The following is a 27,183-nucleotide window of genomic DNA, read 5'->3' as shown; positions in this document are numbered from 1 at the left end:
ATAGTATGACACTTTAACTCCCCAGATCCTTTTCCTCTGCTATTGACATTACATCACAACTTTTTCTGTATTCTGCTTTAGGATTGTTATTTCCAATTGCATTATTTTGCATTTTGATGTAAAATTTCACACTAGCCTAATCCTCCATTTTTAGAGGCAGATTCAATTGGCTGCGATGTTCCTGAGAACATCGCGGCCGTGCTTTATTTCAGTCAATATGGTAAAAAGTAATTCTTGCTTTTGTTTGCACCTCTATGGGGCGTGCGTAAAAGTAAGCGTTGGTTTTTGCTAAAAAACATCACCGCGTAGTTTCTCGCGGCCGTTCCAAGACACTACGCTGCTATTTTTTTTTTTTTTTTTACTAATTGAATCTGCCCCTTTTTATTCTTTTTACATTTTAAATCACTACATACACTATATGGACAAAAGTATTTGACCACACCTGTTAATTATTGAATTGAGGTGTTTCAGACCCGTTGCCAGAGGTGTATAAAATCAAGCACCTTGCCATGCAGTCTCCATTTGCAAAATGGGTTGTTCTGAAGAGTTCAGTGACTTCAAGCAAGGTACTGTGATAGGACACTTTTGCAATAAGATGGTTCGTGAAATTTCATCCCTGCTGAATAAGTGATATTTTATGAGAAAGGGGCAGCATTAGGAACAGCAGCAACTCAACCACGAAGCGGAAGATCACATAAAATCACAGAGCAGGTTCAACGACTGCTAAGGCACATGATGCGTAAAAATTGCCAATGTTCTGCTAATTCCATAGCTGAAAAGTTCCAGACTTTCACTGGCATTAATGTAAGCACAAAAACTGTGCGGCGGGAGCTTAATGGAATGGGTTTCCATCATTGAGCAACTGAATGCAAGCCTCACTTCACCAAGACCAATGCCAAGCATCAGATGGAGTGGGGTAAAGCACATAGACACTGGACTGTGGAGCAGTGGAAACGTGTTCTGTGGAATGACGAATCGCGCTTCTCTGGCAGTCAGATGGGCGAGTCTGGGTTTGGCGGATGCCGGGAGAACGTTACCTGCCTGACTGCATTATGCCAGCTGTGAAGCTTGGTGGCTGAGGGATAATAGTATGGGTTTTTGTTTTTTTTTCAAGGTTTGGGCTAGGCCCCTTATCTCCAGTGAAGGGATTTTGGACAATGCTATGCTTCAAACTGTTGTCAAAGTTTGGGGAATGCCCTTTTCTATTCCAACATGACTGTAACCCTTGCTTTGTGCACTGGGGAACAAAGACATGGTTTGATAAGTTCGGTGTGAAAGAACTTTAGTAGCCCACACCAAGCCCTGACCTCAACCCCATTGAACACCTTTGGGATGAACAGGAATGGAGATTGCAAGCCAGGCCTTCTCATTCAACATCAGTGTCTGACCTCATAAATGATCTACAGAATGAATGGGCACAAATTTCCACAGAAACATTCCAACATCTTGTGGAAAGCCTGCCAGTAAGAGTGGAAGCTGTTATTGCTGAAAAAGGGGGACCAACGCCATATTAAAGTATATGTATTTGAATACAATGTCATTGCAGTCCCTGTTGGTGTCTGAATACTTTTGTCCATATAGTGTATTTTATTTACCCTTCTGGAGAATTAATCCAGTTGTAAGTCATTATATTATTTACAAAAGACAACTTTTTCTTGTAGACCACAATAAATATCACAAATACATTAAATAAAGCATGAACTAGGACTGATCACTGTTGTACTCCACTGGTCACCAGTCCTTCATCTAAGCTTTACATGATCAGCTACCACTTTCTGACTCCAGTCCTTAAGCCTTTATCCATTCTACTATATAGGTCAAATCCAAGGATTTTTCCTTTTTGGATTAATTTATTGTGGAATTGGATAGATTTTTCAATGCCTTGCTGACATTTGAAGAAACATCCTCTAATCCACCCTGTTCTACCACTTTGGTATTTGGCGTTATAATACTTTATATCGTGCATGGGCTGGGTGATGCTTGCTAGATTTGAGGTTTCTCATGTACATGGCAGAGTCTCTAGATTCAGTTCAAGCACATTTTGGGTATTTTTTTTTTATTTTTTTTCTTGTGCAAGATTGTTTTATGGCCTCAGCTGATGAAATGTGGTGGGGCTTTTTGTTTTGTTTTTTTTTGTTTGTGAAATGTTTTTGTCTTGGAATGTTTTCTGTTTTGAATAATTTTTATATTTCCAAGTGTTTGGTTATAAATTTATAAAGATTATAAACTAATTGGTAATTTCTGTTGCAGGATGAGGATCAGAGTGATGATGAGAACAAGAAGTTGAATAGTGGTGGTGAATCTAATTCAGTGACTGAGATACAGGATCCAGAGGATGAAGATGAACAGGCCCTCATGCAGGAGTTTGAGAAAGAGCTTGAAAATATTCTGCTTCCCAAGTCTGATGGTTCACAAATAAAAGAAACTGTGAAAGCCGATATGGAGAAGGAATTTGACAATATTATTGATGAGGTAAGCCCCAGCTCTTGTAACTATTGAGGTTTTGTTGAGAGACCCTAGTGATGCCGTAATAGTCTGTGCATATGAATTTCAGCAGACTGGAACCATATTTCAATTGTTTCTTGCTGTGTGTATGTATATAGATAGATTTATATTCTCTGTCTTTATTTCCGGTAGATGGCTGCATTACACCACTGTTCAAGCTGCAGCACGCATTACATAATGGGGCAAATATAGTTTTGAGTTGCATGTGTTTTTTTATGTTAGGACTGCTATGTGAGTCTGCTTCTCATAAGTGACTTTGATACCTGGACAGACTGTCCATGCACACAGTCTTTTTTAACATTACTCATGACCAAACAGGGAAGGTGTAAAGTCCCACTTTCTCTATTCAGTCATCTATTTGATGTTCAATACCTGTATGCATGTACCAGTGGAGTGTTGCAGATGATGCATCTGCATTGTAGCACTTTACTTAAAATTATGCAATTTGATTCTGTTAATGGTTTTTCCACTCAACAGTTAGAAAAGGCCAGATAAGGACAAGCTGATATCCAGCGTTGCATCAGGTTTCCTTTGTCACTTATTGTCCCTTACTGGTATACAATGACTGCTCTTTATATTGCCACCACTGAAATTCTCGGCACAAAAGCATTCAAAAATAAATATTTTCCCATTATAAAATGACCATTGTGATAAAATAATTTTTTTCCAGCTGGCAGTATTAAGAGGGAGCACATTATTTTTCTCATATGTCCAATTGGGGGACACTGCTATACATAGGGGTATAGTAGGTGGTACCAGGAGTTCAGGCACTTAAACATTTAAATCTGTGAGCGACACTCCATCCCTGCTGTACCCCACAGGAAGGATATTCAGTTTATTTTTTGTGCCTTAGGAGTAGGCATGTTTTCCTGGGCCTCTGCTATGGATTTAATGTATTTTAGTTCTATTTAATATTTATCTTTCTTTAAGGAAGGGGTGGGGGGGGGAAGGTTGGGAGTGCTGGGATCAGGGATGCCTCCCAGAGGGTGGATAGCCTGTGGCCTTCCTCCACCCCGGGTCCCTGAGGCGGGGTGAGTAGCTTTGACAGCTATCTCACTCCCAGCATTACCAAAGGTTCATTTTTCAAATTTCCCGGCAAAACGGCCATCAGCGCACCCCCCCAACTGCCACCAGGCAACGAGCATCGCCGGCATGAAGGGGGACTCAAGCAGCCACAGCAGATCTCCGTTGAATTGGAGAGTACAGCTGTGGCTGCAAATCACACAAGGGGGCACAGATCGTCATTGTGGACGCAGGGGCAGCCATTGGCTTGAAAGGAGGGGGAGGTCCTGGACTCCTCTCCTACTTCCTGGCACCAGCACAGAGTTTTCAGCGCCTTTCCGACACAGTGGAGGACAGAGCTCTGCTCTGCCCCTCTTACAGGACAGGTTTTTAAACCATGTTGTGTTGCTCTTTATACAATTTGAATGTCTTTAAGAGAGTGTGTGTTTGTTTGTATGTGAGGCACTGTTTAACATCACAATTATATCTATTTTAAAGATCTATATATTGTACTGTTTGCTGGTATACACTTAAGGGGTTACCAGATATGTTTAAAAAACATCCTGGACCCTTGTTAATATATTTATTGTGTGTATAATTCCTGCATTTTTGTAGATATAGAGATATAGATATTGTTTACCGTACTCACATCGGGTGTTAAAAATAAATAAAAAAAAAATAAAAAAAAATTTCACCATGACTGCAAAGGGGACCTCTAAAAAGGGAAGGGCTGCAGGGTCTGTTATACATTACAATTGTGCTAAATGTAACATAATTGTCTTGTGGACAGCCTAATCCAGTGGCTCTGTGTGTACAGCTTGTGAGGCGGAAGTCCGGTATCATAGCTAGACCCAGTCTGCGTCCAGGTCCGTGGATGAACCTCCTTGGCTGCCTCCATTGACTTCGAATTCAGCGAAGCTCACGAGAGTAATGTCTCGCTGTGAGGTAAGCCAACCTTCTACTTCGGTTTCTGCGCTACACATGTCGGATACAGTTAGGACTCCCTCACTTGGTGGCTGATCAGGTCACATCTGTCTCGGGGACAGTCACTTCAGACCTGGAATTGCACCATTGCATTGTCAACACAGATGCAAGTCTGTCTGGTTGGGGGGGAGGGGGGGAAGAGAGTCTCACTGCAACCCTCCGGTTCCAGGGTCAGTGGGACCCGCTGGAGTTGGCTCTTCCCATAAATGTGTTGGAGCTACAAGCTGTATTCAGAGTGCATGCTCAGGTGTTTCTGCGCGGAAAGCCAATCAGGGTCCAGTCGGACAATGTAACGGCCGTTGCATATCTCAATCATCAGGGAGGTACGTGCGGTGCCAGGGCCATGAGCAAAGTGTCTAGGATAATGCTGTGGGCATAGAAACACATTCCAATTATATCGGCAATATTCTTCCCAGGTGTAAACAACTGGGAGGCCGATTATCTGGTCCCTTCGTCCGGAGGTCTTCGATCTCCTGGTTCCAACGCTGGGGTTGTCCAGAAATAGATCTGATGGCCTCGCGGTTGAGTTCAAGGTTCCTCTCTTTTTTCCTCAGACCAGGGACCACCCGGCGAGATTCCAGGATGCTCTAGTGATCTCTTGGCGGTTTCACTTAGTTTACCTATTCCCTCACATTCCTATGATCAAGAAACTGAAGAAGGAATGGATGAAGGCCATCTTAATGGTTCTGGACTGGCCGCGCCGAGCATGGTATTTGGACCTATTAGGAATGGTAGTAGAACCTACGTTCAGACTGCCTCTCAGGCCAGACTTGGTCACTCAGGGTCCCTTTTGGTGCCACTCATTAGATTGGCTGACTTTAATGGCAGGGCTATTGAAACCATGATTCTGAGGGCCAGGGTTTTTTCTACTTTGGTAGTTAAGACCATGATCAAGGCCAGGAAGCCTTTATCAGTTGCTAATTATTACAGATCATGGAAGACTTTCATGCTTTATGGTGTGAATCAAATCATTTTCACACTTCCCATTTCAAGCTCTCTAGGTTGCTGGCCTTTCTTCAAGTGGGTTTGGACAAAGGGGTGCGCTTAGCCGCGTTGAATTCGCAGTTTTCAGCGCTGTTCATTTATTTCCAGCGTAAACTGGCCTCCCTCCCGGAAGTTCATACTTTCTTACTGGGGGTGCTTCATACTTTGCCTCCATTTGTTCATCCTGTCGAGCCATGGGACTTGAATTTAGTGTTCCAGCCTTTGATTAAGGATTCTTTTGAGCCTTTACAGTCAGTGGAACTTTGTTTCCTTACTTGAAAGGTGGCTTTTCTTCTGGCGGTGTCTTCAGCAAGCCGACTTTATTAGTTGGGGCTTTATCTTGTTCTCCCCCCATTTTTCATGAAGACAGAGCGGTGCTTTGCACCAAGCCCTCTTTTGTCGCTAAGGTTTTTTCTCGTTTTCATTTAAATCAGGAAATTGTTGTCCCTGCATTTCCTCAAAATACTAGGTCATGGAATCAGTCTTTGTCGTTGTTTGATGTAGTCAGGGCTCTTTGGTGCTATGTGGACTGCACAGCTAGTTTGCGTAAGACCATAGATCTTTTTGTGCTTTGACGCAAAGAAGAGAGGTTGGCCTGTTTCTAAAGTCTCTTTAGCTCTGTGGATTATCTCCACCATCAAGCTGGCTTATTCGAGGTCCGATACACTGTTGCCAGGAGGTTTGGCAGCTCATTCCATTAGGGCTGTGGGTGCTTCCTGGGTGGCGCGTCACGGAGCTTCTGCTGAACAGCTGTGCCGTGCGGCTACATGGACTTCTGTTCTCACGTTCATGAAATTGTATAGGTTACAGGGCCTTGCATCACAGGATGCAAGCTTTGGCCGTAGGGTTCTACATGCAGCCGTGTCAGAGCAGTCCCTCGCTTAGGGGGCAGCTTTGGTAGGTCCCTATGTGTAGCAGTGTCCCCCAATTGAACGTATGAGAAAACAGGATTTTTTTACTCGCCGTAAAATCTGTTTCTCGAAGTCTATTGGGGGACACTGCTCGCCAACCCTTGCTCTGAATGTTGTATGGTTGACTGTGTGGTGGTGATTAACTTAGTTGACCTCCTTCGGGCTTTGTTAGACATAAACTGAATTTCCTTCCTGTGGGAGAGGTATAGCAGGGGTGGAGTGTCACTCACAGATTTAACCGTTTAAGTGCGTGGACTCCTGGTACCACCTACTATACCCCTATGTATAGCCGTGCCCAGAGCCGTAACTTAGAAATCTAGCGCCTGGGACGAGAAAGACAAATGCCGCCCCCCTAGCCCTCAATTTTAACCAAATGAACCTTAAATATTCCTAAGTTGCACCCCCCCCCCCCTCCCCTTCAGCGTTGCGGCCTGGTCGGTCGCCCCTGTCGCACAGCCCTAGTTACGGCCCTGTCCGTGTACCCCAATGGACTACAAGAAAGGGATTTTGCAGCGAGTACAAAAATCCTATTATATTTCACTATTAACATTCATATTCCAAAATCTGTTTCTTGTAGGCCCAGGAAGAGCTGGAAAGCGAAGGGTTGAAGGGCGAGTTTGACAGGAAGCAAGCCTCGAAATCTCTTGCCACCACTTTGAACAAGTTAATTGATAAACTGGACAATACTGCAGGGGATGAAGGAGATGAGACAGAGGCAGTGGAGAGTAATGAAGTTATGACACAAAGCAACCATGAACCTGCTGCCAAAGCACCATCTGGTAGGTAATATAGGATATGTACAGGTAGTGGACCAAAAAATGGAAACGCCTGGGTTAAATTTGGTATGTCGAGCATGTTAAAAGCACAATTGCTAATGTTTTGCGAGCAAGTAATGTCTAAGGTGATGTCAGCATGGAACTTTGTGTAAATAAACACCAGCAGAGGGCAACAATGAGCAGAAGCACATAGTCCAGGATTGGGATCTCTATGCATTTATTTGCAAGACAAAACTGTAAGCAACTGCAGGTCAATTGTCTGCAAATTTCAAACTGTCACTCTCTGATGGATTTGTAGTATATAAACTGTTCATCACTTCTAAAGTGCATGTTTGCAAGAGCACAATCGGTGAACTACAGTATACTAAAGGTAATATGATCAGATGAATCATCCTTCACCATGTTCTTGACAAGTACAAGCTAAAACACTACAGCCCTTGGGCTGATTTTACACCCGTGAAGGGTTTTGGCGGTCCGTAATGTTGTGGGGCACGTTTTTCTGGTATGGTTAGGTTGTAGTTCTTTCCTTTAGAGGGCATGGCTGATTGTTGCTTAATAGTATTGTCATCTTAAACACCCCATGTTGCAGCATTTCTTTTCTGGCAGGACTGCTGTCTTGCAATTTGGCAATGCTTCTTCCACAGAGCCCAATAGCTTGATGAGCATGACACTGATGTTATCCATGTCATGCATGACCTTTTTCAGTCGTCCGATCTGAATCCAGTGGAGCACTTATGGGCTTTTCTAGAATGATGCCCGAAACAGCATTTTCTAAAACCATCAACTATGTGTCTTGGAAGAATTTGTTGTGTACAGTTCCAGACATTAAGTATACTATATATAGCAGAGAGAATGCCAAGGCGTATACAAGCCATATGTGGTAGCCCTAGATAATTACTTTATGCAGGTGGTTTAATTTTTAGGGGTCCACAACCTGTTCATATTGTAATACTTTACTGATTTATAAAAATACCTAAAAAGAAAGTAATTTCATCTAACATGTTCATTGTATTAAACCGAACAGTCTTTTGGTGACTTACTGCTCCATCCTCCCTTTCAGCCATGTATATTCCCTTATATTAAGTGCATTTTGAGATGTGTTTAACTCTTAGTATAAAGAGGACATGCTGTATTCCTGTATCTGGGTACATTTTGGGGCTTTTTTTTTTGTTTGTTTTTTTACACTTTCTTGATTTTATTGTATAAAATATTCCCTTTTTTTTAGTATTTTGATTATTAAGGCTTATTTAGGAAAAAATACAAAATCAATGACTTCCCATTGATCAATCACACAAATGGCACGACTATTAAGCTAGAGCTTCGTTTTGGTGAACTGCACATGTTTGATTATAAATAAAAGCCAGATACATTTTTAGGAGTTAAACAGATAAAAAATAAAAATCAAATCACACAAACACATTACTTTATTTCCCCACAAATTAAAAAACAGAAAAAGTCCTTCAACCATTTGTAGGTAAAATGTGCACGTCTCTAAGAGAAACATTACTTTGTTTTTTGATTTGAGACATCACTGCAGTGAAACATTTATGTATGGTTTGTTTTCAGATCTATTTATTCTAATTTTTAAAGGACCGTTGAACCTAAATTACAATTCTATTTTTTTATAATTAAAATAGATCAATATGTTTATTATTTATTATTATTATTATCCTTTATTTGTTAAGCGCCACAAGGTTTCCGCAGCGCCGTACACAGTACAAACAGTAGACTAAACAGGATAAAACAGTACAAACCAATAAACAAAAATACCAATACTTCAGAAACTCCAGGCTGGCTGATGTAGTAAACAAGGAGCAGAAGAACGGTAAGAGGACAGGAGGGAAGAGGGCCCTGCTCATGTGAGCTTACATCCTAAGGGAGGGAAAACAGACCGGCACAGGGGGAGCCAGATAAGTCAAGGGGAGAGCGGGTGGAGTTTGTGAAGGGGTTATGTGAATGATTGGTAGGCTTTAAGGAAGAGGTGGGTTTTCAGCGCACGTTTGAAGGAGCACAGAGTAGAAGAGAGGCGGATGGAACGAGGGAGGTCATTCCAGTGAAGGGAGGCAGCACGGGAAAAGTCTTGGATTCTGGAGTGGGAAGAGGTGATGAGAGTGGAGGAGAGGCGTCGGTCATTGGCTGAGCACAGGGAGCGGGCAGGAGTGTGAATGGAAAGAAGGTTAGAGATGTAGAGTGGGAGAGAGCCTTGTAAGTGGTGGTGAGGAGTTTGAAAAGGATTCTTTAGGGGAAGGGAAGCCAGTGTAAGGCAAGGCAGAGAGGGGAGGCAGCGGAGGAGTGGCGTGAGAGGAAGATGAGTCTTGTGGCCGTGTTAAGTACAGAGCGAAGGGGGGAGAGATGGGAGTGGGGGAGGCCGGTGAGGAGGAGGTTGCAGTAATCCAGGCGGGAGATGAGTGCGTGGATGATAGTCTTGGTAGCATCCTGAGATAAAGGGACGGATGCGGGCGATGTTGCGTAGTTGGAAGCGACAGGCTTGGGCAAGAGAGTGAATGTGGGGGGCAAAAGAGAGAGGAGTCGAGGGTGACACCCAGGCAGCGGAGTTGGGTGACAGAGGAGATGGTGGTGTTGTTGACCACAATAGAGAGGTCATGGTGAGATGGGAGTCTGGACGGAGGAAAGACAATGAGTTCCGTCTTAGATATGTTGATTTTGAGAAAACGAGCAGACACATCCAGTAGGAGATGGCGGAGAGGCAGTCAGATACACGAGAGAGGAGGGTGGAAGAAAGATCAGGGGAGGAGATGTAAAGTTGAATGTCGTCAGCATAAAGGTGATACTGAAGACCAAAGGAGGAGATGCGAGCACCAAGGGAGGAAGTATAGAGCGAAAAGAGTAGAGGGCTGAGAACAGAGCCCTGCGGTACTCCTACAGGGAGAGGGTGGGGGGAGGAGGAGCGGTTAGCGAGGTATGAGGTGAACCAGGCATGGACAGATCCGGAGAGGCCGAAAGAGAGAAGAGTTTGCAGCAGGAGGGGGTGGTTCACGGTGTCAAAGGCTGCGGAGGGGTAAAGGAGGATTAGTAGGGAGATGTGACACTTGGATTTGGCCGATAGGTGGTCATTCTTAACCTTGGCCAGGGCAGTTTCGGTGGAGTGAAGAGGACGGTAGCCGGATTGGAGGGGGTCGAGGAGGTAAAAGTCTGAGAGGTGTCTGGCGAGGCGGCAGCAGACGATTCGCTCAAGTAGTTTGGAGGCATAGGGGAGCAATGAGATGTAGATTTTTAATACACATTTTTAAAGTTTCCAAAACTTGAGGCTTTTGTTCTGTTTACCATATAGCTTATTACAAAATTTTTTGTTATTTGCTATAACTGAAGAAACAAAAACGACTAAAAAAAGACTGTAGTGGCCTTCAATGGGATTACTGACAGGAAGTCTGTGTATTGTCAAAATTCCTTCTCCATGGACAAAACTCTGTGAACTGTGCAGTACTAAAACTCCCAAAGCTTCTAGCTATATATTTGTTTTCAAATATTACTTGCTCTTTAATATAAGCCAACTTGTATTTTATGCTGAATTGTCCTATTTAACTAGTTACTGGTTCTAAAAATTGTTTTTGTACTTTCCTTTTGTCATTGCCTTCACTTGTAAACCCTGTGGGTGTGTGCTATAGTGTGTGCGTGTGTATTTTCGATAAAGATCACTGTAACATGGTAGATAGAGATAATTGGGCAGCACAATTATTATTATTATCTTTAACTTATAAGGTGCCACAAAGGGTCTGCAGCGCCGTACATTACATATACAGAAAACAGAGACCCAAGACACATGATACAGAAAGAACAAAAATATATACAAACACAGGTAACAAGGTAAAGCACAACAAATTATTTCTGGAACAGTTAGTGAAAGGGATGGTAGAAATCAACGATAAGTAGGTCGAAGCTAAAGAAAACTGCTAGCGAAGCCAGCCAAGCGGTACAGAGGGTGATGGAATAGTAGGAGCACACAAGGAAAGAGGGCCCTGCTCCTGAGAGCTTACATCCTAAAGGAAAGGGAGAGACACAAACAGGGTGGTACTAACTGGGGGAGAGAGCCAGGACACGGGAGGAGGGCTTATAGACTTGAATAAGAAAATGAGTCTTAAGGGCACGCTTGAAGGCTTTGAGAGTAGATGCTAACTTGATGGAACGTGAAAGAGATCGTTCCACAGCAGGGGAGCAGCCCGAGCAAAGTCCTGAAGACGGGTGTGAGAAGAGGTGATCAGTGAAGTACTGAGGCGGTGGTCACAGGCAGAGCGGAGGGGGCGGGTAGGAGTGTAGGTAGAGATGAGATTGGAGATGTAGGGAGGGGAAGATTGCTTAAGAGCTTTAAAGGTGAGGAGTTTAAATTTAATTCTGTAGGGCATGGGGAGCCAATGTAGTGACTGTTGGAGGGAGACTGTAGAGGCAGAGTGGCAGGAGAGAAAAATGAGGCGAGCAGCAGCATTGAGGATAGACTTAAGAGGGTCAAGGTGAGAGTGAGGTAGGCCAGAGAGAAGGAGGTTACAGTAGTCAAGGCGAGAGATTACAAGTGAGTGAACGAGGATTTTCGTAGCTTCCATGGGGAGAAAGGGGCATATCTTGGATATATTCCGAAGGTAGAAGTAGCAGGATTTTGAGAGGGACAGAATGTGAGGCCTGAAGGAGAGGGAGGAATCAACGATGACCCCAAGGCTTCAGACTTGAGGAACAGACACGAGGGTAGTGTTATTAACAGAAATAGAGAGGGGGGGGGGTGGAGGTGGGAGAGTCCTGGAAAGGGGGAAGACTATAAGCTCAGTCTTGGAAATATTGTGTTTAAGGAAACGTTGGGACATCCAAGATGGGATGGCCGAGAGACAGCAGGAGACGCGAGACAGAAGGGAAGGGGAGAGGACGGGATGAAAGATTAATTTGGGTATCATCAGCATAGAGGTGGTACTGATGGCCAAAGGAGTGTATGAGGACACCGAGGGAGGAGGTGTAGAGGGAGAAAAGCAGGGGGCCAAGAATGGAGCCTTGAATGCCAACAGGTAGGGGAAGAGTGGGTGATGTAGAGACTGAGAAGGAGCGGTTGGTGAGGTAAGCGGAAAGTCAGGAGAGGACAATAGCTTAGCGTTTCACTTCTGCCTCACAGCCCTGGGGTCATGAGTTAGATTCCCGACCATGGCCTTATCTGTGTGGAGTTTGTATGTTTTCATGTTTGCCTGGGGTTCCTCCGGGTACTCGAATTCCTCCCACAGACCAAAAACATACTAGTAGGTTAATTAGCTGCTATCATAATTGATCCTAGTCACTCTCTCTGTGTGTTAGGGAATTTAGATTGTAAACTCCAATTGGGCAGTCACTGATGTGAGTTCTCTGTACAGCGTTGTGGAATTAGTGGCGCTATATAAATAACTGACAATGATTATAATTTACAAGCAGGGTCAACCGGCGTTGCGTTGGTCCGATTTGAAGTATGTGTATGTGTGTGTGTGTGTATATATATATATATATATATATATATATCTCATACATACATACATACACACACACACACACACACACACACACACACCCCCTCCCTTGACGTCCGGCAGGTGAGCTTAACCCCAATATAGCTATATTGTGCACAAAATTCTCCTTTATGTTTATGCTGACACAGTGATTTTTAAATTCTGTTTGTTTCTGAGCGCCGGACAATATTTTTCTTATATTTTTCTTTTATATATATGTGTGTATATGTGCATATATATATATATATATATAATGTGTGTGTGTATATGCCTCGTGGCGTGTGTGAAAAAAAACAAAACAAGCTGCAGCGCCACCTGCTGGGCAGAGTTATACACTGACCTATATATTTCTTGAAGGAGAAGTGACTGTTGGGAGTGGTTGGTGGTTGCCGGGGATGACAGTGGGAAGTTTTTAACACCTTAAGTAGCTTGATGAAGGATGTGGCGATGGAGAAAAATGATGAGGTGGTGACGTGGACAAAACCACATTAAAAAAGGGCGCTTGTGTCGGGAAGTAACGCTCTTCCCCTGAGGAGGCCTGGGCTAGGCCCAAATGCATGACAAGAACCTTTTTAACACCTTAAGTAGCTTGATTTGACTAGAATGCATGAGTGTAATGCACGGGTTAAGGTGTGTGTATGTATGTATGTGTGTATATATATGTATGTATATATATATATATATATATATATATATATATATATATATATATATATATATATATATATATATATATATATATATATAATGATTATATTTGCATGCGCGCAAATTATCTGGTAAATAGACCAAATGCTTTGTCGTGTTGTCACTTTGTGGTCTGATAGCTCACTTTTTGTATAGTAAATAACTAAGATTTGGCAGCTTTGCCTGGAGAGCTGTGAAAGATATTCACTGACAAACAAAAGAATATAGATAGTGGGCAGGGAATATTAGTGTCTGAGGATCACTCCGTCTTTATATTCCTGTATGACAATACTGAATGAAACTTGATCACAAATGCAAAAAATGGTGCACCAGAAGACTCTGTTCTGGTAATCAGGTGGCTGGGGACCAAATTCAATCTTTATCAGTAAATGTGAGCTTTGCTGCAACTTGAAATGTTTTTCCAGGAAGGAAATTTGTTATGATTTTTATGATTATTGTCTGAATAAAATTTTACATGTATTGGTTTTATACTGGTGATCAATTCCTTTTGAGTTAAACTCTGCAAAATGTTATCATTTTTATTATATTGATTTATTAGTTTTATATTTTTGACCTATATACACCCATCAAATACATTTTTATATATATTGTACCTCCCACAGTGCTGTTCTCCTTTTTTTGCGTTTATGTCAAGTTAAAACGTTTTGTTAGACTTTCTTGGTGTTAATATAGATTGGTGGTATATAGATTACATATTGTATCTTCTATTATAGTGGTCTCTAAGCCTGCATTGTGTGTGACTGGTTAAGGAGGTTCTAATATACACTTGGCTAGTATGTATTATAAAGAGTGTTATTGGCTTTTGATTATTATGTAACTGTTGAAGTGATGGGATAGGTTTGATTATAAAGCTCTCAAATAATTTATCTGGGTTACTTTTGGCAAAGATGAATAAACGTTAGTCACTTATCTGTATTTTTCAGGTCTTCCTTTCCTTTTAATATACATTGATCTTCCATGTAAAAAAAAATGCTTGTTGGCAATTTATCTTCTGTCCTGCTGTTAAAGTAAATATTGTGAAATTCACAGATCCACATGTCACCCTGACTCAACCGAATGGCCAGGACCCGCTCAATTGAGTTTGGTGTCCACATACCCTGTCCTTTTAAGAATACTAAACTGATAGGTTAATCTTTATCACCTTTTCACATCAGATGACCATTCGGATGGCCGTGTAAAAGTCAGGGTCACTAAGATACGGCGGGGCAGCTCTGAGCATCCCGAAAGGAAGGTGAAAGAAATGAGCAGCGAAAACCCACAGCTGAGACACATTGAGAATGTTGTTAAAGACCTGCTTGAAAAGGAAGGCCTGAAGGCAGAAGGTAGGCCCCACTATAAATGAATGTTGGTCTGGCTCCTTCTCTATTTGCTCGGGTGTGGCAGAAACAACCAGGTGCTTTTGAATTGGAGTGTTCTGGTATGTGCTTTGGAGTAATTGTCTTGGCATTGGTGTTCTTCTTATGTTACACTTATTCCTATGGGTCCTAATAACTCTGTTTAATCTATTGTGTGTAAGTGGCTATTCCTCATCCTGGCTTTTAGATATTTAAAATGATTTGGGGTGGGATTTCCCTTTTTTTCTAAAACTATTCATTTCCTCTGTCTCTAAATATGGAGTTTGAAACTGTCAAATACTGTGTTTTTTGTTTTTGTGGTTTTTTTTGGGGTTTTTTTGTTTTGTTTTTTTTTTAATTATCTCTTGCAAAGTTAGTGTAATTGTGTACACCCAGCAATCTAAATATCAACAGATATGAAATGCCCTTGTACCTGAAAAAGTAAGCGGTCCCCTTTTTGAAGTAAAGCAACACAAATTGAAATTTAGTATGGTTTATAAGAGGGACATGTCATTACAGTCTTATGCAGTTAACCGTGCCGGGCATATAACTTAGATTAATATTAGGAGTCAAAGGACCAGCATGTAATACCAGCCATAAGCCCTAAAACACACCACTCCAGCCCTGAACACACGCCTGGTACCAGCAGGGCCGGATTAAGGGAATGGAGACCCCTGGGCTAAGGGCGCCTCCATTCCCCCGTGAGGCCCCTGCACACTCTACTGCTGAAAGAAATGTCTTTCATCATTATCTAATGCTCATAAAATAAAAATAGATATTCCAATATGCTGCCAAAAGAGAGACCTAGCAGTTATTAGAGGTGGGGGAGGGAGGGGTGCGATACACCCTGTAACACAAGTCCTGCACAATGTAATGGCTCTCCTAAACATGTAAAGCAATTTCCTATTCCACTCACACCTTTCTGTACCCTGAGAACTTAAATTGACACTTGTATCATTTGATTGCATGCTTGCACTCAGGGCCGCCGTCAGGGGGGTACTGTTGTACCGGGCCCGGGCTCACCAGGGGGCCCGGTACAACAGTGCAACACAAACTTACCTGAGGGCCCGCTGTCTTGCAGTCCGCTGGTCTCCATTACTCTGCGCTGATGTCTTCAGCCTGGCTGTCATCGCGAAAGCCAGGCACCAGAATGCGATCGCAGGGGTGGAGGAATCATTCCCCTGCGATCATGTGATCTGGCTGACTGCCAGATCTCCCCCCCCCCCCCCCCCCCCCCTTACTGGGGGGCCCCATGATTTCTGATGGCGGCCCTGCTTGCACTATGGTCTGCAGTTCTGCTTGCTTAGTATTTGCTCCTACCTCTCTCTCTTGTGGCAGACTGGAATTTTACCAGAGGAACAGACACAAAATTAATTTTCAAAACTGATGTGAATAAACATTCTCTGTAATTCTTTCATCATATATTGGTGTTCACAGTGATTAATAAAAGTAAGGTTTATAATGTATAGACAGCCGCAAAAACACAGTAATACATATTCTCATGCATACAAACATACACAGCCAAACACTTAGCAGTGATTTGTACACATTTACAAGGACAGAAGTGCATATTCATACACAACCCTTTACCTTAACTGCTTCTTGGTCAACTTTGACGATTATGGGTCGCTTAGTTTAAATAAGTTCGTATTTTGTAATTTATGGTTTTTAATTACTATCTTGGAAAAAACACTTCATCTAGGGTGTTTGGTTGGTTTTCTTGTTTAGCAATGGAAGTAGCACATGTCACTGCTACTGCAGCTGTTTGTGAATAAGTTTAGACTTAGAACCCACTGGTATTAAATTTGTGTTGTGTACTAGCAATGCAAGAGAATGGATCATCTAAAAATGGAGTCCACTGGTTCTGATGTCCCCATTTCCACATAATGTGACTCATGTTTTGGAGAATTGCAATTCTTCCTCAATGCTTCCTTCTTTGTCAATGTGTTTAATCCAATCTAATGAGTATTTCATATCAATGGAGTATCCACATCGACCTCTTGAACGGTAGTAAAACCGCAAGTTAACAGCATTTAAATGCCAGTGGGTACCCATTCTTATTTTTTAAGCTAAAGCTATATAGAAAACTTTTCTTGAAAAGAAAAGAGAACCTTCGCTATCTTTTCCTAAAAAGAAAATGTTGCAGTTCTGTTGCATTACATTTTATAAAGTGTATTCAAAGTATTATCTTGATAGATTTCCCTTCATTGACTTTTGTAATTGCTCCAACCAGAACTACTTTGACAGGCATCATCTATCTTTGTTTCCCTACTAGAATGTCTGCATGTATGTCCTAGTGAAAAAGCAATAGATGGCACAGATAAATAAATTGCTAGGAACAAGCATTTCTGGAATGGATAATGTGCACACAAATTTTTGATGTACTGATAAGTAAAATGTTTGTTTCTAGTAACTGGTCTGGTTTGCAAATGTTTGTTTTTCAGAAGTTTTTTTTAATATGGTTACTTGTGACTTTTTTTTATAAGGTATTTGTCAGGTAAAACATGTATAACATTGGCTTTTCCGTGCTCATTTTGTTTATCTAAAAAAAAAAATCCATGATCATTATTTTTTGCCTCCTCCAAACAGGTAAAATAGAGATTAAAATCCTTACAGGTGGATTTGGTGATGATGATGATGGCCACTGGCTTTCAGATGAGGACACAAAGAACCTGAAAGATATTTTTTTCAACATTCTGGTATGTATGCTACTACAGAGCAAATGAATATGTTTTAGTGTATGGACTACCCTATTATCATAGTCCACTGGGTTAGGTGACTCTCCAGCAGCTATGGAACTGAAATCATATCAAGCCCTGCCAGCCTTCCAGCCTTCCATAGTTTTTGCTATCCAGTGAGTAGACCCTAAACATATGCCTGCTTAAATGTAAGGCAGAATATCCGATCTATAAAGACAATTGAATGAACAGATTCTAGTTTAGTAAACACCCCAGAAATCCAAACCTTTTTTCTGGCAACTGATTAATTACAAAGCTACTTCATACAACAGCTGAATCAGTGATCGCATAAATATGTAATATGTTTAGTGGTCTTGTATATGTACACACTGGATGCTTTAATAGATACATCCTTCTAGGTGGGGCCATTCCCTTTGCCCCAAAGGACAGTCTGAATTATTTGTGGCATGAATTAAACAAGGTACTGGAGACACTCCTTAGAGATTCTGGTCCATGTTGACATGGTAGAATCACGCAGGTGATGACACCTGACAGGAGTGGTACACGGGGTGATATTCTGCTGCTACATTCCACTGTTGTAACGCATGGTTATGTGAGCTTCAAACATTCGGCCATTCTCCTCTGACCTCCCTCATTAACAAGGCGTTTTCACCCATAGAACTGCTTGATGTGTTGTTTTTTTCATCATTCTCTGCCAACCCTGGAGACTGACACTTTGCTGATCTCTTGGGCTTTTTACATAAAAGCCAACAATCATTCCAAGGTCAAAGTCGCTTAGATCACATTTCTTCCCCATTCTGGTGTTTTGGTGTGAAGCGAATTGAACCTCTAACCAGATAATCACGTGTCAGGATCTCAAGGCATAAAAAAATGCAGATATAGACATTTTCATTAACTAGCGGGTGTATAAGTGTAGATATATAGTGTCAACTATTTTATAAATCCTAATTTCCCCACAGTACAATTCACTCCAACCTAACCTGAATCTCCACTACAGAATTTCATGGAGTTTAAGGCTAGGTACACACTATAGAAATTTCCAACCAATGTTTTATCTATAACAATTTTACCAACGACTGATGATAAAAATAATTTTTTTTTTTAAAAAAAAAGGTCCCTATCAGCATGCTGATTCATGTGTACACTATACACTTTCTGCAAGCTTTACCTTCAGATCTGTGCTCTTCATTTGTCATAACCATCTGAAAAGATCATGACTCTGTAAGCTCTATGGACATACTGATCATGAGTGCATACACACTGCAGAATTGGAATGACATTGTTCCATCGTTAAACGATATTTAGTTCAATTTAAGTCTCATTTAAAGATATGTGCTTTGGCACGATAATCGTTCCTTGTTGCATGGTACACACTACTGTAATATTTGGCTAATCAGACAATAAATGGCTGACGGTAATCTGTTGAAAACACTGTACTGTGTACACAGCCTAACTTGTATTGAAAAACCGACACTACGTTGTTCATAGTTTTGTGAATAATACTGAATGTATGCATATTTCTATTCGCTATAGTCAGTGCTTGCCCTTTTCAAATTAAGCCATCATGATTGTTACATAAACTATTGTGATTGCAGATGCCAGGCATAGAGTTAGTACAATATTTAGTACACATCAACATCAATAATATTTGTGGTGTTCTAGATTCAAGGTTCAGAAGATGCTCACAAAGAGCAGAAGCGGCAACAACAGCTCGAGGATAATTACCGTTTCGTCTGGAACCAAAATCATGACGATTCACAGAGCACCAGTGCCTCTACGGACTCTGAAGATGTGGATTTCTAACATACATTTATAGGAAATTCGTCAACACAAACCAGGCTACCAACCTTGCCTTGGGGACTCGAGCTTTGTAACAAAACTTTTAGGATAATGTGCTGCTTTATGAAACAGGGTTCTAAAACCTATAGAAAGATATGCAGAGGGCTCTGCTTACCCTGCAATAGTTTAAAATCAGTGTTTGATGACTTGCTGGATGTGCAAATCCCAATTATTGGAGAATAAAAAAACAATTATTTTATTTATTTGGATTTTTTTCCTTTAGCTTTGCTGAAGAGAAAAGACACAGGTTATATCAATAAGTTTTAACACATTTGATAACCATGGCTACAGCCTCCTCACCCACTGATATGAACATATACTGTATTTTCATTTGGAATAGTGCTTTTTGTATTGATGGCCTTTCCCATCTACTGTGAATTCTCCTCAGTGGCAAAATCTTCTAATCATATAGGTATATTTCCTAGATATACAGGAATGTGTTTATAAAATATAACTGTGTTGCAGGGAGAAAAAAAAATTCTTTCCTGTAAAGGAAAGGGCAGCTATTTTATCAACGAAGAATGTAAACTTTGCTATTGTATAGCTTCAGGAATTTTTTTTTTAGAGTTTGAAAGTCATCTCAAAGAGAGCATGCTCCACATCAAATACCATTGCCATAAATGGAGCATTGAAGCTTTAGAGAAAATCTTTCTCATTTTAAATGCGTTTCTGACCATTTAATTGTGTTGGGCATAGTATGGTTCTAAGAAATAAAACAGAGCTGCTCTTTGTATCTTGTCAGTGAACTGCATCCCATCTTTTCTTTTTCTCAAACTAATAGGAGTTGATTGATGTGAAGGGAATGAAAACGACTTCATAGTCCTGCTAAAAATGTGCAATTTTGCGATAAGATAGTGGTTTTGTTTTTTTGTTTTTTTGTTTGTGAAGGAGTCATGTTTTTATATTGTTTCTTTTCTGCTCTTCTGAGGTCTTGAATAATTTATGTTAATTTTGTCCTATGTAGAAATATTTATTACAATAAAATGCTTTACTTTTATGTTTATCTTTGGCTGAACATTCATCAGCATATTTGAGGTCAAGATAACCATGCGTTGGACGGTTTATTTGATCAGTTAGCTTTGCTTGTACACAAAATATAAGTTCTATGCACAGTACCAATATGTTCCTATTTTTAATAGCTATTTTGCTTCTCTATAGGTCGCAATGCAAAATTTACTGTGAACAAAGATACCTTGTCACATTATATGGACACTATAGCAGCTATTCCCTTGGGATCTTCACTTGCCTTTATAGCATTGTGCTACAGTGCTACATGGTTAATAGAGTTCTAACATCTATAACAAGACATCAACATCATCATCATCATCACAATTTATTTATATAGCGCCACAGATTCCGCAGAGAACTCACTCACATCAGTCCCTGCACCATTGGAGCTTACAGTTTAAATTCCCTGACATACACACACAGACAGAGAGACTAGGGTCAATTTTGATAGCAGCCAATTAACCTACCAGTATGTTTTTTGGACATCAGTGTATTCTGCTGTATTGCTGCATAATCTTGTAACACCTGTAAAGTCTATCTGTTCCATCGATCCAGTTGCTGCTGATGTCTTGAGCTCAGTTGTTCCTTGCCTAGATCCGGATCTTTGTAAAAGGGAAGGATACTAACATTCAAACAGGGTGCCATTTCTTCCTGGAAAGCTGAGCAACAAAAAGCAGTGATTCTAGGCCACCTTCCCCCTCATTCAACCCTGATATTAAATGTATTGCATTTGTATTTAACAAATAAATTATGACTTTACAGTATTAGCCCCATATTTACTATAAAGAGATATTTTTATACGGATAAAGGTAAGTGCAAAGATATAAAGTTGTGATATTTCTGGCTGACTGAGTTGGAAAGCAAACTTTTTAATGACTACTTGGGTTTTTACTTTAAGAAATAAACTGCACTGATAGGCAGCAGGCGTTTCCTTTGTCACTGATATACGCAGACTGTAAATAGTTGCTACTTTAATGATGTTTTAGACCGTAATCAAACAAGAATACTTCAAGGTTTTATCCAACTTTACTATATAAGTATTTTATGGGAAGGTCATCATTCCAGGAGTTGTGGGATCCAGGTGTGCTTAATCTGTACACTCATATCAGTTTAGTCCATGTTTTGCTATATCTCCTGCCATTGCATATAATTCATGTCTATACCCTCTGGAAAGCATCTGCTGACATTCTCTAGCCTGCACAAGACTTTTGTTGAACAGCTATCAGAAAAGTGTCTCTGTGCCTACTCGCCTTCCTTCTGCCTCCTGCGGGCCTCTTAGCTCGGACCGATCCTGCCCAACACCAGGGAGCCAGAATCTTCTCTACAATCCTGCAGTGGACCCTACCTCTAATCCTTTCAACCATCCTATTTCATACAACACAGACCCGTCAGCGACTGCTTCTACATTCATTCTGAAGGTCTGCAACTGTGATAGCTGACGCCTGCAACTTACCTCCCTTTAGCTCACTGGATGTCCCTGGGCCTCCACTGCTGACTAAGCAATGTTCCTGCCTTCATTCATCTGGAAGTCGCTGGAGTCCCAATGTTCTGCTGATTAGGGCCTCTCGAAGATCATGGGGACAGTAGGTCCTACTATTCATCCAGGCCTTGCTTCATGACCCTTTCCACACCTGTACCCAGTGGTTCCAGCCACCAACCGCTCCTTGCTTCCCAGTGCTCTTAAACGGAGCTTAACTTGCCAGCCATGTCTGCCGCTCAGTGCCTGTCAGTCCCTGGGAGAGCCTCTTCTGAACTCTGCCACCTCTTCTCATTTGGATATCTGAGGCCTACTTGGACCTCTCTCATCGGTGCCTACAAAAAAAATTAAGGTACCTGCTTGGAAAAGAAGGGGATAGTAACTTGCCTTTATGCCAACTTGAAAAGAGATGATAACTTGACTTATGCTGAGCATTACAGACAACATTGGTGCTATAGCTTGTTTGACCACAGTTCCAGATACTAAAGTGTATACGGCAACCCCTGTGATCATGAAATTTAGGCCGAAGCTCTGGCCTACACATTTGCCTCACTTTCAAGATGGCTGCCAGTCCTCACATGTCTTAAGGAGCTAATGTCTCTTTAAATCTCTACAAATCCATCTAAATTACCCCCCCCGTCCTCCAAGAATGTAAGCTCTCACAGACTGGGTCTTCTCTACCTTATGTCTCATGCCTGTCTATCCTTTCTATTATGCCATTGTCTTTACTCATGCAGCACCACCCACCACCACGACCATATACCATGCAAATTGTTCTGTTAATTGCATCTGTGCATTTGATGTTCTGCTCGGTTGTACCCATTGTACCTTTTTTTTTATTATGACTGCTGCTTTCATGCATATTACCTATACCAGGTGCCTGATGATGAAGATTGTCAATGGTTATGCGTTTTTGAGTAATGCTATGAGAAACTGCTGAGGGAGTTTGGGGTGATCATATTAGTAGTTTTTACATTTCACCCAGGGACATTTGTTCTACTATTTTGGAAAATCATTTGGCTGATGACATGCTGTGCAATCTAGGGCCAATTTGGACAAAACCAACTACAGTAGCCAACTGGTAGGTAAGGTAGGGGGAAATAATTGTATTAGATGCTAGTACCCAGAAACACAAACAAAGCCACTATTAAAGGGACAACTTGTGAGGTGTGTGGGTTTTTGTGTGTACTATAGCAGTTTTGTATAGTTTGGTGTTAACACCTATACTATTTACTCAGACTAAATTGTTCCACCTCTTCCACGCTAGTATGGTTTCGGCTTTTTTTTTTTTTTTTTTTATTTTAAATATAATATTTGACTTGTTCTTTTTTTTAAATGAGATCTTTATGTACAAGCGCTTTTTGGGGCGGAATTGGTGGAGAATTTTCGTCTGCTGTATTTGGCTTTCGAGATCCTTTATACACCCTCTTTGACATATTAATCAATATGTTGCGGACATACTGATTTATAATGCCACATATTGTGGCCTTTTGGGCTTCCCATAGAATAGATTGTGATAACGCTGAGCTGTAGTTTAAAATCCATTTTTTAATTTATTTTTATATCGGTGAAGTTCAAGAACCGAGCTTGTATAATAACTGGAAGCTGTATTGGCATTTTATGTACAACATATGGTAATGTGCTTGGTTAGTAAGGCACTGTGGGGTATAAAGGAACAAATGTAAAAAAAAATACTTTAAATTACTTCAGTGATTGCTTGCAATACCTCGGATATTTTCTTGTTTGAGGAGAAGCGACTCATTAAGCTGCCATCAGGGCAAACATTAGAATGTGTAACATTAACGCTACAGCTTCATGAAATGATACTGTGTCTGAAACACACTGCTTGGTATCCAGTGAGATATATGCGAAGTTATTCCTTCATGTGTTATTACTTATCTGGATAATAACAAAGTCTCAAATATTTTATGTGAATGAGAACTACAAGTAATAATTGAATATAATTAATGTAATATAATAACCTTCCTAGAGGTGCATTTTAGGAGAAATGATAACAGACTCAATGTGATTGTTTTGAACTCGCAACCACAAAACTATTTTTGATCCCTTATTTCTATAACTTTATAATCACTAATACTATTATGATCTTTTATATTTTGCTGTCTTGAAACTATGTTCTGGTTATAAATTGGTATTTTTAATCATTTATTAATTTATATTTTAGGTTTATATATTTATAGATTGTGTTTTCCAATTAAATGTCGTCAAACCAGGACACAGGGAAAATCTGGACTCCCTTCTAGTTTCTGCGTGGTGAATTGATCCACAAAAAAGTAATCTATTTTCAAATATAGATTGTGTGGAGCTGAGTAGTGTGTAGGCTTTAGCAGAAGGATGTGATACCCACCAGACTAAATTGGTTGAACAATTTGAGATGGGTTTTTAATTTACGATATTCCTTGGTGTGACCTGAATAAATGTGTCTGACGGGATTGGTTTAGTGTTTGGTCCAAAATAGTATTGAAGTTCCCTCCTATGATGGTCATGCCTCTGGGAGATTGGTTCAGCTGTTGAAAAAAATCGGTGTAGAAGGCTTCCTGCTGCACATTTGGGGCATATATTGAATCTAGGTTTGTTTTGTTTTTTATTTTTAATGTGCTTTTTAATAAATGTGCTTTTTAAAGAGGGAGTTTTATTTTTAATTTAGGGGTTCTATTTTTATATTAAAGTAATGTGTAACGAGGGTGCTGTGTTTAACATTTTACTCAGTGGTACCACATGGCTCAGCAAGCCATGGGTGTCTGCATTTTTTTTCTGATTTCGTCGCAACCAGCATTGGGTTGGCAGCACTTGGGTTAATAGAGTTTATAGGGGGAGACCCCACGCTTTATTATTTTTTAAATTCCCCTGCTTTTTACATAATAAAGCCAACAGGTCCGTTCGCATTGCCTCCTTAATGCCGGCAACATGACTGTCGCCAGTTTCGGTCTCGGCAATCACACGGTTGCCAGTTTGTGTCTGCATTTCTTATATGTATTTTGGGTGTCGTAATTAATTGCGTTGCTGTTTTATAACGTTTGGTATTTACTTCTCACTATTTTGTGTCTGCATTTTACTGTCACTATTATTGGCGTTTGCATTTTCGTAATAGAAATTTTGTACCCCACCCAGAACTTGGTATAGTTGAAGGTGCGATTCAACATATTCAGTTGGCTGAATATTTTTGGTGGCTGTTATTCTTTCTTTTGGTTTTGAAATGTTGAAATTGAATATTTTACATTGCGTGGTGGTTGGTTTGGAGCGCAAAGCCCGGTAAGCTATTTCAGATTGTAACTATTTCAACCATGTCCTTTGGGGTAAGAGGAGACTCCAAAACGGACGCGTCGTCCGACTCTGAATCCCGATCTGGTATGCTTAAGTGTATTGTTAGCCTTCCAACAGGTCTCATAAAAGATAAGACGTTGATTGGGTCAACACTATGATCAGGGCCTGCGTAGAGAGCAAGATTGGTATAATCGGGGTGCTTAGTCCATCAAGAGATTTCCCCAAAGGACGTTGATCAATATGGAACACAGTCTTAAAACATTGGAAGTAGATAGGGTCCCTTGCTACCACTGCAGGCACAGTGGAGACTCACTATGAGTCACAATTTTATTGTAAAAACTGTAAGCCAGATGGGATCAAATATGGAGATAATAATGCCTAATATCTTGCTGCATTTGGGAATGTGAGACCAAAAAATAGGGTTTTTTCCTCAGTTGTAACACTTGGAGCCATCACTAGATGGCAGACCACATCCAGTTTACCACACAGCAACAGATGTTATACAATCAGCTGCCAGTAGATGGCACAGATGCTGAAAGTGTAATGGCACCCACAGAGAATATGTCTGATTAATAGCTTTATGAAGAAAAGTGATTTTTGTAATAAACGTTTTAGGGCTGAGCAAAGCTGATGGTGTGACTGGATCATAAAGTCAGTAAAGTTGGTGTCTTAGGGTGCCATCAGTACCTAGGTCATTGCAGAGTGAGACCCTATGTTAGTTTATGCAGCACTGCAATGGCAGCTCCGCTGGTTTTTTTTTTGGTGCCAAATAAAATTGTCGCTGGCTTCTTGCCTGGTTGTGCTTAGTAAACTTTCACATAAAGTTTGTGTGGGGTGTTCGATGGATTTAATCTTTTCTGACCAGGTTTAACCAGAGCGGTGTCTCATCAGAGACCAGGTGATAGACTGCAGGGGCACCCGGAGATCTCCTGCACACACCAGCTCTGCTATTGTAATGACAGTTTTCGGCAGCCTCTGTTGGGCTGTTAGAGATGCTGTGCAGCTCCGCTATTATTATTATTATTGTAGATTTGTAAGGTGCCACAGGACTCTGCAGCGCCGTACAGTAGGGGAGACAAGAATAAAACCGGACATATGTAAAACAAGAACAGACAAGGCAGACAAAATGAATGGAGACATGAAAATGAAGGGTATGGAGAACCCTGCTCATTAGAGAGCTTACATTCTAAAGGGAAGAGGGCACAGCTGAAACAAGGAGCGAGTGTCTCAGAGTGGAGATTAGGACAGTTGTGCATTAGTGCAAATAGTGGTATCGAGGATAAGGTCACCTCTAAAAAGAGATGGGTTTTCAAAGAGCAACTAAAGATTTGTCTGTGGGAGTCTGAGCGAGGTAGAGAATTCCATAAGTGGGGAGCAGCATGGAAGAGCTCTTGGTGATTATCAGAGAAGAGACAAGGTGCAGGTCAGAGGTAGATCTAAAAGGGCGGGAGGGAGAGTATTTTGATATGAGATATATGCAGGGGTGTTGGTGTTGAGGGCTTTGTAGGTAAGGGTGAGTAACTTGAATTTGATTTTGGAGGACACATGAAGTCAGGGTAGGGGTTTCCAAAGTGGTGCAGCAGATGTGGAGCGGTGAGAGTGGAAGGATCAGTCTTGCAGCAGCATTTAGGATGGATTGAAGTGTGGCTATATATGTGTCATGAATGCCAGATAGCCATCAGCATAGAGGTGGTAATGAGCGAATTAGTGCCCCAAGAGAAGAATTGTAAAATGTAAAGGGCCAAGAACATTGTAGGACCCCAACAGATAGTAGGAGAGGAGGATGTGCCAGAGGTAGCAACACTAAAGGAGCCGTTCAATAGATAGGAAGTGAACCAGGAAAGGACTGTCACGAAGGCCAATGAAGTGAATGGTGTGTAGGAGAGGAGGGTGATCAACAGTATCAAAAGCTGCAAAGCAGTCTAGGAGAATGAGTATGGAGACATTTGATTTTGCAGTAAGTAGATCATTGGCCACTTTTGCGAGAGCAGTTTCAGTGGAATGTTGGGGGCGGAAGCCTGATTGCAGAGAGTCAAGAATGAGAGGAGAGAAAGAGAGAAGGGTTAGCCTCAAAACTACTTGATGGATTAGTGTACAAAGGGGAAGGGAGAGAGGCTGGATCGAGAGATGCTTTCTCTAGAATAGGTAAGATGAGCGCATGTTTAATGTGCCAGTGGAGAGAGACCGGTTGAAGAGGTGA

At 41.2% G+C, this 27,183-nt stretch overlaps 1 protein-coding gene across 2 annotated transcripts in view; it reads left to right on the top strand.

Moving 5' to 3' along the window:
* The window catches only part of OS9 (OS9 endoplasmic reticulum lectin), a 43,701-nt gene extending 23,491 nt beyond the window's left edge, over positions 1–20,210 (top strand). The window contains exons 11-15 of one of the 2 annotated variants that reach the window (XM_075199342.1): positions 2,251–2,472; positions 6,964–7,165; positions 14,496–14,663; positions 17,265–17,374; positions 19,037–20,210. In XM_075199342.1, coding sequence (XP_075055443.1) covers positions 2,251–2,472; positions 6,964–7,165; positions 14,496–14,663; positions 17,265–17,374; positions 19,037–19,177 — 843 coding nt within the window. In that variant the 3' untranslated portion in view covers positions 19,178–20,210. The remainder of the gene's footprint in view (positions 1–2,250; positions 2,473–6,963; positions 7,166–14,495; positions 14,664–17,264; positions 17,375–19,036) is intronic. The other variant, XM_075199343.1, reaches the window with a different exon arrangement.
* Positions 20,211–27,183: the final 6,973 nt, after the last annotated feature.

The sequence above is a fragment of the Mixophyes fleayi genome, chromosome 2, assembly GCF_038048845.1.
Source record: "Mixophyes fleayi isolate aMixFle1 chromosome 2, aMixFle1.hap1, whole genome shotgun sequence".
Classification (NCBI taxonomy): Eukaryota; Metazoa; Chordata; class Amphibia; order Anura; family Limnodynastidae; genus Mixophyes; species Mixophyes fleayi.
This window is presented reverse-complemented; position numbering and strand designations above follow the sequence as displayed.